At 37.8% G+C, this 14,679-nt stretch overlaps 1 protein-coding gene across 1 annotated transcript in view; it reads right to left on the bottom strand.

The window, feature by feature from the left end:
* Positions 1-7,654: 7,654 nt before the first annotated feature.
* The window catches only part of LOC126458511 (protein FAN-like), a 209,785-nt gene continuing 202,760 nt past the window's right edge, over positions 7,655-14,679 (bottom strand). The window contains exon 18 of the mRNA XM_050095606.1: positions 7,655-8,097. Coding sequence (XP_049951563.1) covers positions 8,003-8,097 — 95 coding nt within the window. The 3' untranslated portion in view covers positions 7,655-8,002. The remainder of the gene's footprint in view (positions 8,098-14,679) is intronic.

The raw sequence follows: 14,679 nt of genomic DNA, 5'->3' as shown, positions 1-14,679 counted from the left end.
TATAGAATAAGTAGTAAAGACATAATAAATTAAAATGTCATTGATGATGATGCAGTTTTGCACATATCTTATGGTTTATGATTTCATATCCTGAACTTCATGTTGTACAATGATGTATTCTTGTAGCTGCATTCAGCAGCATACATGGATACTGTCAGAAAAATATGTTGCAAATAGAATTAGTAGTAAAGAAGTAGTAAATTAAAATGACACGTGTGATATGGCAGTTTTTCACGCATCTCTGTGACGTCATATCTCCTGAATTATCTGTCTTAGAAAGATATATTTTTGTAGATATACGCAGTGACAGATGTAGATACTGTTTGCAAAAAGTGTTGTGAATAAAGTTTGTAGCAACACAGTAGTAAATTTAAATGTCTTGCATGATGCAGCATTTTTTCACAAATCTCAGTGTTTATAATGTCATATCTCATGAACTGTATGTGGTACCATGATATAATTTTTCTGATACATTCAGTGGTGCACATGAATACTATTTGCAAAATGTATCTCAAATAACAAAGTAATAAATTAAAATGTCATGCTTCCTGCAGCAGTTCTACTGTGTGAACAGTACAGGGTGTTTATAAATGAATATCGGGGTTTTAACGCTTTATAATATTTATTACATTAAACTTACAGTTATAAATGATATGTCAAATGAAAGAGCAACTCAAACAGTTTTACCAAGAACCTTATAAATGTTCAAATGTTGTCACACGGCACACATCAAGTCTATAGCCGAGTTCTTCCCAAACGCTGGATAGGCCGCAAGGGGCCCAATGACAAGGCTTGCTTTGCATGGCCTCTACGTTCACCTGACCTAACGCCAAGCGATTTTTCCCTTATGTACTGATGTACATCCGTTTTCATAAAATTTATTGACAACTCCTGAACCAACAAGCAATAATGCAGCATCTCCAGGAGCAGTGTAGGATGGATGTCAAACTGCACCATTTAAACACCAAAGAACGAGAGCTACTGAAAGTCATAGCCAATAAGCATTATTATATGTGGCCATTCAACTAACTTTTATACCCGGAAAATGAAAGCAAATGGGGCATTCTTTATGCTATTATTTATAGCTCTCAATTTAGTTGCACAAATCATAGACAGTTTCATGAATGAAGACATACTAGATATAGAGCAAGATAGTGGACTGGCATTCAATGTTTCCTTATGAAAGGATATGACAATAATGAGATTGCCCTTTCACCACAGCCTCATTTGTTGAAGGGCTTCATTGGTACAACAAGGAAAGGATGTAAAAACAAGGAAATAAGCGATGATGAAGCCTGGTTTGAAGATGTAATATCATCAGATACCACTTCGTCCCCATCTGTAATAGAGGAGTATATGAAAGGTGCTGTAACCTTTTGGAAAACTGGAAAGGAGCAAAATCTTTCTTTCAATACCTTCAATAGGACAATTATATTGTTGTTTACATACTGTTTTGAGACTGCTATCATGCTTCATTCACTGTATTAAAATGTGTGGTTTCTAACATATAGTTGGTTCCAGCAATTCCATTTGAAAATTTTTATGTTGCTGTTCACAAATGCAGTGTAAATGAATGAGTGTGTCATTAAAGAAGCAGTGCAGCATTAGTCACTTATTAACATTGCTGTTGTGTGTTATCTTCTTTGGATTGTAGATCTAACACTGTTAAATGGAGTACAAGAGTGATTCAAATGAAAATCTTAAAAGTGCTATAATATTTTTAATTGTAAAAATGAACAAAAAACTTACATGTCATTTTTTGATGTAGTCTCCTTGGGTTGAATGCATGTATTCCACTGCTTCAGAAGTGCATAGATACCACGATGAAGAATGCTTTTAGTTGTGCGTGTAGCCAGTCTTGTCCCATGGTTTTCACCTCTTCATCACTTCTGAAATGCCAACCCCCACCCCCTCCCCCCCAAGCGAGGTGGCGGAGTGGTAAGCACACTGGGCTCACATTCGGAGGACGATGATTCAATCCCGCGTCCAGCCATCCTGATATAGGTTTTCCATGATTTCCCTAAATCGCTCCAGGCAAATGCCAGGATGGTTCCTTTAAAAGGGCATGGCCGACTTCCTTCCCCATCCTTCCCTAATCTGATGAGATCGATGACCTTGCTGTTTGGTCTCATCCCCAAACAACCCAACCCAACCCAACCCTACCTCCCATTGTTTCTTTCAGTGCATCAAACAGATGAAAGTCACTAGGCATGAGGTCTAGTGAATAAGGAGAATGTACCAGACATCCATATTTAATTTTCTGAACAGACTCAACTGTCTTACAGGCTGTATGCACACAGGCGTTGTCATACTGTACCAGTACTCCTGAAGTCAGAAGTCCTCATCGTTTACTCCTGATTGTAGGGCAAAGTTGATTTTTCAGTATGTCTGAATAAAAAGTACTGGTTATTATCACTCCTCTATCCATGAAATGCTCCAAAATTATTCCATTTGCATCCCAAAAGAGAATGAGTGTGACTTTTCCAGCAGACAGTTGAGCTCCTCCACTAATGCAGTGTTCTGTCCATCACTGAACAGTGAGCCTGCCCTAGTCCTGGGCCATCCTCCACAGAAGTTACATCACTCTTAAACTTCCTACACCACTCATACACTTGCTGCAATGACAAACATAGAACACCGTACTGTGCTGTCATTGTGCAATGAATTTTGATCAGCTTGAAACCTTCACTACACAAAAAACGCATCACAGATCACTACTCAATACCAATGCATGTTGACAGCAAGGCAGTGTAATAAAACTGATTATGGTGAGATAAATGTACTAACCGATCTTCAGCCATATGAAATTCCCAATTCCCAAGTTGAAGACTCAAAACCCAGAAATCCACTACCATATAGCTAACTGAAAATGTATAAAAGTCAACATATATAAACACTTTAAATGTAATTATGATGATGAAGATTAGCAGTGATTAACAAATATTTGTACTTTATTTTTAGAATGTATGTTTCAAAGATGATTTTACACAAATAGATTGATATATGATAATATTTTCTTTGCTACACATTGTTAGAGATAAATTTTTGTCTTTGGGCAGTTAGTAGTACGAGTTTGAAGTGCGTGAATGGAGTAAAAGTTGTGTGTGTTGTGTTTGTATTGTGGTTGATGTTGGTTTGTATTGTGAAGTGAAATGACTGAACATGTGTGTGTTCAGCTCTAAAATGTCCACCAGTGTTCATATCACTTAACTAAATTAACTCTAGCAACCTCTAGACCAGTATTAAAAGTTACATTTTAGAATGGACTACAAGTGTACAACTTTCAACAAAGAAGAAGAATATTAAAAAACTTTTTATTCAGATTCTACCTTCACTACTCTCTGCAGTGTGTCACTATCTCAGCGGGCTTCAGTGCTGTGAAAATGTGACCAGCTGCTCAAATTATTACTCATTTCAAAATTAATAAATCAGCTTTGGGCTACAAGAGGGTGGTGACGGACAGAGCAGCCATCTTGTCGTGAATGATCCTGTCTTCTCCTGCATTGTAGCATCCATGGAGGTAACTACCTCCATGGTAGCATCACTCTGCCACTTGTCAGTCACTTTCTGAACCTCAAGGAACATTGCTGCCATCTACCTGCTAAGTCACACAACTTTTCGAAATTTTATGGTACTTTAAAGGTATTCATTTGAATCACCCTGCACTATTCAACATGACTGGCATGATTAAACTGCAAACTGACATCATAGGGAACAACTTCTGTTTGAGATAAAATGTTTGCTGACACTTCTCGGCGACGCTAGGCATTTTTTATTATTGGTTACGTGCCTAAGGTGGGCTGGATTATAAGCATTATGCAGCAGCATGTGTGTGCAGGGTGTACTGCCTAAAATTCCATCACCTCTTACATGTGAAAGGAGTTAGGTGAGTAAAATTAAAGTTCCTGATCCACTTGTAAAATATCTATCTACACTTAAGAGATGCTGATTCTTATGTTTTCTTGTTGAAAATAGCTATCAATATTTACTGGAGTAGATAGTATGCAGATGTAGCACACATGGTTAGTAGACCCTGCTCCTTCTAGTTCAGCGAAATTCTATTATCACAGGGCTGGCATATTCAATAAAAAGACAACTAGCATCATTGGGGAGCATCCGCAAAGATTTTGCCTTTAACAAAAGTTGTTCCCCTTGACACGATCTATCATTTTTAGACAGTTGATGCAAAGACTTTGAAATACCAGCTGTGTGTGTGTGTGCATCAATATGAGATTACTGTTGAAATAATACTGAATACACATGCAATTGAGGTCGACATTTATGTACTCATGTCCATATTTACTCGAATCTAAGCCGCACTTTTTTTCCGGTTTTTGTAATCCAAAAAACCGCCTGCGGCTTAGAATCGAGTGCAAAGCAAGCGGAAGCTCTGAAAAATGTTGGTAGGTGCCGCCACAACTAACTTCTGCCGTCGAATATATGTAGCGCTACACAAGCATGCTTTGTGGGCACAAAGATAAATACTGGCGCCAAAACCTCTGCATCGGTAAAAAAATTTAAAAGAAAGGTAGAAGACGAGCTTTTTTTCTCTGCCCCGAGTTTCGACCACTGCATTTTCATACATTATCGGACAAAGTAAATACAAATTCCGTATTGTTCATCTTCGAATGTAGCAGAATTTCAATGTACTACGAAAATCCGACCGGCAAGACTGTTACGGATGTTTGTCAATATGGCCAACTCTACGTTCCGAGTTTTTTCCTACCTGTGAAAAGAGATGGTTGCTAATAGGAACCTGATGAAATGTGAATCACATGCAGTATTATCTTCACCATAACAATAATACGAATATAAACATTTTGTCATGTATTCTTTCGTGTTTGCTGCTATCTCATTTAAATCCTGTCTGCCTAATAAACTACGAAACTAGAGTGAGACAACAGCAAACGCGGAAGAAAATAAGTATCGTGTCATGTTTATATTCGTATTATTCTTATGCCTAATAGTGATAGTCAGAAATGAAGCAAGGCAACTGACTAGATTTTAAATATGACTAATTTCTGTGCAGAATTTGATGTACTAAAGAAGCGGCCACAAAGATTTTCGAAAGGAGAAAAATTTTCGCTATACTCTCGATCGGAACATGTTCTATCATACGCAGTCTATTATTTGGTTCTTGTTGATCATTATCAAAGAAAGCAGCAGTGTAAGTAACAACAAATAGCAGTCTCTTGCCATTGTTTCGCTAATGAGACGATTCCTCTTTTTTTTAAAGTGGCGGTAGCGCGCACAAAAGCAAGTCATGCCGCGAGCCGCGACAGGCCGTAAACACGCACTATCAAAATGCGTCAAACAATGCATGACACAGTACAGTAATGCATTTTCAGCTTAGAGTGACGTAAACACCTATAACAAAGAAAACGGCACTTATCAGATCAAAGCAAAATAAGCAATCGATTCAAACCAGACGAAGCACGTGAAAAAGGAAGGGTACCCGTATAAATACGGACGGAGCGCCTGACGCATAGCAATGAGCACCTAGTAAAGCTTAACTGCTAAGCTTACGACTCGAACCAAACTACTGTAGCTGTATCGTCATTCATTCGACCTAAATTGTGTCTCATATTACAATGGACCAACTTTGTTTCGATTTGGAGGTGCGGCCTAAAACTTTTCTCTCCCCTTGAATTTCGAGTCTCAAATTTCAGGTGCGGCTTAGATTCGGGAAATTTTTTTTCCCTTTATTTCGAGTCTCATTTTTCAGGTGCGGCTTAGATTCGAGTGCGGCTTAGATTCGAGTAAATACGGTACTTAGCTCTCTTTTCACATAAAATAAAGTGGTCTTAATTAAGATTTCACTCCACTGTACCAGTACTTCATCCTCAGGCATTAAACAGCTGCAGTAGGACAGAACCAGTGATGAATAAACAATGTACATAAATGCTAAAGTTATCACCTTCTGAATGTACAGCTTTTGCTGTACATCCAGAATGTCATAACTGCATAATATCAGTATTTTGGTCCACATTTTCATGTAAGATCAATTTCTAGTACTGGTATCTTACAAGCGTGTTTTTTGCCTATTATTTCCAATATGAGGTCAAGTTGGTGATGTCCCCTTTTTAGGTCCAAAAAGTTACATACCAATAAACTAGTTCATTTTCTCAAAAATGCAACCCACACTGGGATATTTAATGCAAGCAGCTCTTCATGTATTGCAGAGAAATAAGCAACATACTTTGCTACACCTTGCTCCCTCTCCATGTTGTTTGCAATGAGCCTTCTTGGAATAGCAGCTATATCTAGAGCTTGGTGCTGTTGACTGCAATAATCCTCTCTCTCTCTCTCTCTCTCTCTCTCTCTCTCTCTCACACACACACACAGGTGCAGTTTAATCAGCTGAAGTTGTCCAGAGGTCATGCCCATTATATTCACCATATCATCAGGATATAATATAATTGGATAGTCAAATATAATCTTTTCATCAACTGGCCACAGGCGAAAATGCATAAAAGTTAATGAAACGTGCAAACTTTGGGAGCCAGTGCCTTCCTATTCTGGCAGAAGGTGAAGGAAGATGGATGAAGGAAAAGGACTTTTGAATTTTAGGAAACGGGGAGAAATAGAGAGAAGTCGCCCAGAACCCTTGGTCACTGGAAGTTTACCAGGCAGGATGCGAAGGAATACTCTCTCCTGACCCGTTGTTCTGGGTGACTTTTCTGTTATACTCACTGTTTTCTAAACCTTACCAGTCCTTTTTCTTCATCCTGCTCCTTCAACCCCTCTGCAAGAAGAAGGAGTCACTGGCTCTAAAAGCTTGCATTTTTTGTGTTTCCTCCTGCTGCAAATCTTTGCTTTGTGTGAGCTATATTCCTTTTTTTCCCTCCTTCCACAAGGATCCACATAAAACAACACAAACTCCATTACAACCCTCTTCATAAGAGAAAGAACACTACAGTGCACTGATTTGCCAGCTCAAAGCCTTCACTTACGTGGGAAAATGAAATTACACAAAGCGTGTGTGTGTGTGTGTGTGTGTGTGTGTGTGTGTGTGTGTGTGTGGGAGGGGGGGGGGGGGGGGTGCGCGCTGCATGTGTGTGTCTGTCTGCCAGGAAAGACTTTGCATTTCTGTTAGCTCTTCTGCTATGTCAACAGGCCTGTTAGATTTTCCACATTACTACAAACTGGTTTAAATTCCATGCACTTGAACAGAGTTACAGTATAGACTGCAGAAATATTTTGCAAGAATCTCTTTTATTGACAACTGCAATTTTCCTGCTTTTATTTTTTTATGGTTTGATGTAACTCCTCATGAGTTGTTCTTTGTCAATCCCTTCAATCTCACAGTAGCATTCATCCAATAGTCCTAAATAAAAAGTAATAGAAGCGGTTGGGTTTCTCATTGAACAACATCTGGCAATGTCTGGCTGCACCTGTGGCTGTGAGTGCACCCCCATGGCCAGAAGCCATTTCCAGAGTTCCCTCTGTACACTATTCTGAATACTCTTCCACCTGAGCTAGAATACAAAAATTTCAGCTTTGTACACACAGCAGTAGGATCTTTGACAACTGTACACTCTATACATTTGGTAATAGAATCACTCACTGACATCAACACCAAAAACACCGAAAGAGCTTTTAAAGGAAAACAATGAAATGTTTTTTTAATGTACAATAAAATATATCAATATTATGTTTCACGTTTCCTTAAAACATATAAATATGTACAAGTACACAAATATCTGTACAGATGTTCCTATGTTTTAGTTTATTTACAGCATTTATTAAAAATCTGGATGTGGTGGGAAAAGAAAAATAGCTCTTCATACACGTTTCTTGTAAATAGCACTGTAAAACATTGAAGAAATAATGTTCATGTAGTAAATCCCAAAACATTGTTGTTAAAAGCTCAACATTCTAAAGTTGCTTTACATAAACCAGTGTTATGTATACTGATAGCATTATTAAGGCACAATTTAAAAATATATTCTGTTGGTCCACAAGCAGACTTATGAAACTCCAGACTACATAACCAGCTGTATCAGGAAGATCTTTCCCACAACACCACCCTTCGATCTTCGCCCCCTGTGACTACAAGTGATCCATCACGGCTAGCCGCTACAGCAACAACAGCTCCTGGAAGAAAAAAAGTTAATTTTTTTTCACCCATAAGATGCTAACTTTCTATTGTACACACATGACACAAAATCATGAGCTATACACTGCACAAATATCAGGTTGAATCAAATATAATCAGGACTTTTGTTCTTCAGGGTCAGCAGTTAGCAGGACAGGACCTGCGCTTATAGTGTTGTTGGGTGGGACCATTAGGAGTAGGGAGAGCTGGCTGTTAATAACTTCCCACAGCTTCATCAGTAACGCTCATGATGTCAGAGCAACGGGTGTGCCTCTCCATTGTGCAACACATAATTACAAAATTTCTTGCTTGTGAAGAAATTCAAGCTATGGAAATTTTCCAGAGACACACTGCACAGTTTGGTGATCAAACATTCTTGAGAACGCATGTGTTTGTCTGGCATAAAGAATTCGAGGAAGAACATGTGGAAGATCAGCAACACAATCGCTGTCATCAGGCCAGCAATACAGATGAAAACGTCCATGCAGTTGAAGACTTTCTTGAAGACGATTGACAGGCGAATGTGTTGGAAATAGCAGAATATGGGAGGTGTCAAGTGGTCATCACAAATTACATACAGTTCCGTAAAGTGTGTTCCGGCTGCGTGCCTTGTCTTTTGACTGAAAATCAGAAGTTGAGATGTTGGTCCTATTCTTACAGCGAGGTTTGCAAAAGAAGGTGATGCAGTTTGAGTCAGATCGTCACCTGCAATGAAATGTGGGTCCACCACCACACTCCTGAGTTCAAGCAAGCCAGTAAGGAGTGGCGGATGAAAGGTGAGGGAGCACGAGTGAACATCAAGTCTCAACTGTCAGCTAGCATGGTTCTTTCTTTTTTTTTTTCTTTCCTTTAATTCGTAAGGCATTTTGGCTCATCAACTTTTTGCATGAGCAACTCACAATAAATGCTGTGTACTACTGCGAGCTGCTGAAGTTCAGGGATGCATATCACCACAAAAGATGAGACCAACTGATTCAATAGATCGTAGTCCTTCACAACAGGCCTCATACTGCGGCTCCAAAAGTCAACAAACTACAGGAAATGCACAGGACTCAACTTGATCATCCTCTTTACAGCCTGGACCTATTGCCCTGCAATTTCTATTTGTTTGGACTACTTAAAGAAGCTCTAGGAGGGTGCCGATTTGAAGATGTCGAAGGCATGGAGAAATATGTGCCATTGGCTCCTGATGTGACCAGATTCATTCTACGATGCTACGATAAAAAAAACTTTCCTTCTCACTGGGAAAAATGTATTTCTAATGTGGGAAACTTTGGAAAAATAATTTGTAACTGCCTATTATGTTTCAATAAATGAATTAAAAAAAAAAATAGAATCCTGTTTATATCTGATTACCGTACCCCCTGTAAATAATTTTAAAAATATATCAATATAATAGAGGGAAAGGAAAGAGGGAAGGAGAGGGAAAGATGAAATGATGTGCGTTTTAAGGGAGAGGGTAAGGAGTCATTCCAATCCCGGGAGCGGAAAGACTTACCTTAGGGGGAAAAAAGGACGGGTATACACTCGCACACACACATATCCATTCACACATATACATATACATACACATATACATATTTGGTATATGTGTGGATGGATATGTGTGTGTGTGTGTGTGTGTGTGTGTGTGTGTGTGTGTGTGTGTGTACCCGTCCTTTTTTCCCCCTAAGGTAAGTCTTTCCGCTCCCGGGATTGGAATGACTCCTTACCCTCTCCCTTAAAACCCACATCCTTTCGTCTTTCCCTCTCCTTCCCTCTTTCCTGATGAGGCAACAGTTTGTTGCGAAAGCTTGAATTTTGTGTGTATGTTTGTGTTTGTTTGTGTGTCTATCAACCTGCCAGCGCTTTCGTTTGGTAAGTCACATCATCTTTGTTTTTAGATATATTTAAAAATATATCTATACACAACGACTTCACAGGCAAGTTTCTTAAAATTTTTGTTACACATAACGACTGATATGGAAAAATTCTTAATATTTCAATACTCTTCCACCTGCATCTTAATACACTCATGGTGATCCCAGCAATTTTCACTCAAACTGTAAACAGACTTTGACTGGGAATGATGATGATAATACTACACCAACAACAAAAACAAGTAAGATGATGATGATGATGATGATGATGATGATGATGATAATAATAATAATAATAATAATAATAATAATAATGGTAATAAAATTATATTGTCATTAGGCCATTACAACAATAGACAATGTCACACACACACAGTACAATATAACCGATAATTTAAAAGAATAACAGGCTAGCTATTAACACTACAGTAATATAATACACTTGATAAATTCTTTTATCTCATAGAATAGGTGGGGAAATTACCAGCCATGCAATGTTTATTTGAACACATACCTGTAATACACATTAAATGCAAGAAAACTTCTCACTTTCTGAGAGACTACAGTGCATGTGCATGTCAGGTGAAAAGGAAGAATAAAACACAGAAAACTACACAAATGCATAATATCTATAATACAGCAGTGAAATTATGCCTTGCTTGGGATGATATTAGTTATCAGCTGTGCAGCACAAAAGTTAAAATAAAAAAAAATTAATAGGGGATACACACAGTCTAATCAGGTTTTTTATATATAGGAGAGATCACATAGACTGGTTAAAAGAGGAGCTTGAGATATGCCAGGCTGTATAATCCAGAAGATGATGTTAGAATTTGGGGAATCACTAATATGATTGACAAAACAGAAAACATGGTGCTCTAGAACTACAAATAGGACACGGAGTACACATGAGGCATCCCTTTGATTTAATAACAGAAACCTGTCGCTCTCACTTGATGGACTGACGAATAGAGCTTTCTTTAATAAATGTCATGTTGTTATTGTTGTTGTTGTTGTTGGGGTCTCTATGCTAGTCTATATGGTGCAAACCTCTCCATCTCTACAAAACTACTTAATCTACATTCTACATTCATTTAAACCTGTTTATTGTAGTCAAGCCTTAGTGCCTCTTAATTTTCACCTCACCTCCCCCCCCTGTCCCACACTTTCTTCCATAACAATCTGATGATTCAGGATATGTCGATCACCTGATTCCTTCTTTTGGTCAAGATGTGCAATAAATGTCATTTTTCCCAGTTTGATTTCATACCTCCTCATTAGTTATTTGATCTATCCATTTAATCTTCAGCATTCTTCTATAAACCACATTTACAAAACTTTGATTGTTTTCTTTTCTGAACTGATCATCATCCATGTTTCACTTCCATACAAGGCTACAGTCCAACAAACATCTCCGGAAAAGATTATCTAATACTTCCATTTACAAGAGCCATTTTAAGAGTAAGAATTGATAATGCATTGTGTCCTTGCATCCTGTCATGTGACATCCATTCATGGTTGTTCACTCTTGGGCAGTCTGTCACCACGCGGCCATTACATTTCATGTCTCTTCTGGTGTTGGTTGTATGGTTATATTGCTTTGCCTGTCACCATGTCGATCAGTAATCCTGTTGATTGTGGAGTGTGCTCCATTATTCCATACTTAAGTTCATCCTGCTGAAATTCACCAACAGCTTGCTGAAATTTATGGTGCAGGTGTAATGCATGACTATTAAACCAATAGTCAATGGTCTCTCAAACCATGAGATGCAGTTCCTTCTGTTAAATGTTAATACTGAACAGGATATACAATCTGTTAAATCTGAGCTCAAGAGGGTAATCAATAAGCCAAAAATTGATTATTTTAGGACACTCCTTAGAGACATTCACTGGACTGATGTTTACAGTGCTCATGGCATGAATGAAAAATATAACACTCTTGCCAATAAAGTGCTTACCTTATTCAAACACTGTTTTCCCCCAAAACTTACCAAGGTTAGAGCAAAGTCTACAAAGAAGCCATGGATTATTCAAGGAATAGAGGTATCTTTTAAAACAAAAAGAAAACTTTATCTGTCAATCCGAAACAGTTCCGATGTTGATGCTATAGCACATTACAAGGAATACTGCAAAATATTAAAGACTGTAATATGGACATCAAAGCAAAAATATAACAAGGAAAAGATAGTCATATCAGATAACAAAATAAAGACTATATGGGATATAGTGAAGGAGGAGACCGGTAGAACCAGACATGAAGAGGGACAAATAGCATTAAGAGTAAATGATACATTGGTGACAGACATGTAGTGTTGCAGAACTTTTTAACAAACATTTTATAACTGTTACTGACAAGATGGTGTTGTCAGGTTCTGTAGATGCTGCTATGGAATACCTCAGATCAGACATCTCAAGTAACTTCCATAATATGAATTTGGCCCTCACTACCTCAGCAGAAATAATATCCATCACAAAATCTTTAAAATCAAAAACATCTAGTCGGTACATCGAAATATCAACAAAGTTAATTAAAGAATGTGATTCTGAGTTAAGTAACATATTAAGCTATCTGTGTAACCAGTCATTAATCAGTGAAATATTTCCTGAATGGTTGAAATATGCCGAAGTTAAGCCACTGTTTAAGAAGAGAGACAAAGAAATAGCACCAAATTTCCATCCAATTTCACTTTTGCCAGCATTCTCAAAAATTTTAGAAAAAGTAAGGTATAATCGGCTTTATAACCATCTTATCTAAAATAACATACTGCCAATGTCACAGCTCGGATTTCTAACAGGTTCTGATATTGAGAAGGCTATCTACACTTACAGTGAAAATGTGCTTAATTCATTAGACAAAAATTGCAGGCAACTGGTATATTTTGTGATCTGTCAAATGCATTTGACTGTGTAAATAACAATATCCTTTTAAGTAAATTAGAATATTATAGTGTAACAGTAAATGCTGCAAAATGGTTCAAATCTTATGTCTCTGGCAGGAAACAAAGGGTGTTATTAGGAAAGAGACATGCATCAAGCTATCAGGCATCATCCAACTGGGAACTAATTACAGGTGGGATCCCACAAGGTTCCATTTTAGGGCCCTTACTTTTTATTGTGTATATCAATGACCTTACATCAGTAACATTACCAGAAGTCAAGTTCATTTTGTTTGCTGATGATACAAACATTGCAATAAATAGCAAATCAAGTGTAGTCTTAGAAAGGTCAACTAATAAAATATTTGTGAACATTAATCACTGGTTCCTAGCCAATTCTTTGTCACTAAACTTTGAAAAAACACACTACAAGCAGTTCAGAACTTGTAAGGAGTGTCCCACGAGTATATGCCTAACATACAATGACAAGCAGATAGAAGAAGTGGACAGTGTTAAATTCTTGGGATTGCAACTTGATAATAAATTCAACTGGGAGGAGCACACCACAGAACTGCTGAAGCGTCTTAACAAATCTCTATTTGCAATGCGAATTGTGTCAGACATAGGGGATATAAAAATGAAAAAGCTGGCATACTATGCTTGCTTTCATTCCATAATGTCATATGGGATTATTTTTTGGGGTAATTCATCAAGCCAAGGTAAAGTTTTCTGGGCACAAAAACGTGCAGTAAGAGTTATATGTGATGAACGCAAGAACATCCTGCAGAAGCCTGTTTAGGGAACTAGGGATACTAACTACTACTTCCCAATATATTTATTTCTTAATGAAATTTGTCATTCAAAATATATCACTTTTTCAAACCAACGGCTCAGTTCATGGAATCAATACTAGAAATAAGAATAATCTTCACAAGGAGTTAAAGTCACTTAGTCTTGTACAAGAAGGTGTGCATTATTCAGGAACACACATTTTCAATAACTTGCCAGCAGCCATAAAAAGCTTAGCAACCAATGAAATTCAGTTTAGGAGAAGCCTAAAGGATTTATTGGTGGCCAACTCCTTCTACTCCATTGATGAATTTCTCAGTAGAATCAACTGATTTGTGTGTGTGTGTATCTTCTGCACAATTTCAGCGCAGTAATGTGTTCATTGTAAATAAGTGTGTGTGTGTGTGTGTGTGTGTGTGTGTGTGTAAAAGTACAATCTAACTTCTGCACCAGTTCAGTGCAGTAATGTGTTCATTGTAAATAAATATTATAGTAGTTGTATTACACATTTATTACCTTATAAATACATAAAAAACTTTTTATTTTAAATTCAGCGCATTATTGTAAAATGATTCTTTCATATAGCGTTCATTAAAAAATGACGACCATGCCACTTGGGACCTGTGGAATGGTACATTAGCTTATTTGTTTGAGTTGTAAATATTTGTCATATATTGTTGGCTTTCAGACATGTTCTACATCCTGGTCCCCGCAGGGGGCTCCCGTCTTGGGAGTATGTGGGTGGCAACCACACGGGCCCTTAGCTAAGGCCGGTATTACACTATCAAATTTCTTTGTCAAAGATTTGATCAAAGATGTGATCCAATATTCCGTCCAATATATTTGACAAAGATCTTTGACGTAGCGCTACAAGGGGTATTACACTGTCATCCAATTTTTCGTCAAAGTTCAAGATGGCTGACAACAACTTGTTATTAACCGCAGCAGTTCTACGTACTCCAATTGCATTGTGTGCACATGCGGAAAAGAAGTGGGGGGAAAAAATGGAACCATACATACGAGGTTGACAGTCTTAAAAGTCCTGGGATTACAACTT

This window comes from Schistocerca serialis, chromosome 2, assembly GCF_023864345.2.
Source record: "Schistocerca serialis cubense isolate TAMUIC-IGC-003099 chromosome 2, iqSchSeri2.2, whole genome shotgun sequence".
In the NCBI taxonomy this organism is placed as follows: Eukaryota; Metazoa; Arthropoda; class Insecta; order Orthoptera; family Acrididae; genus Schistocerca; species Schistocerca serialis.
Note: the sequence above shows the minus strand (reverse complement) of the source record. Positions and strands in the feature narration are given on the sequence as shown.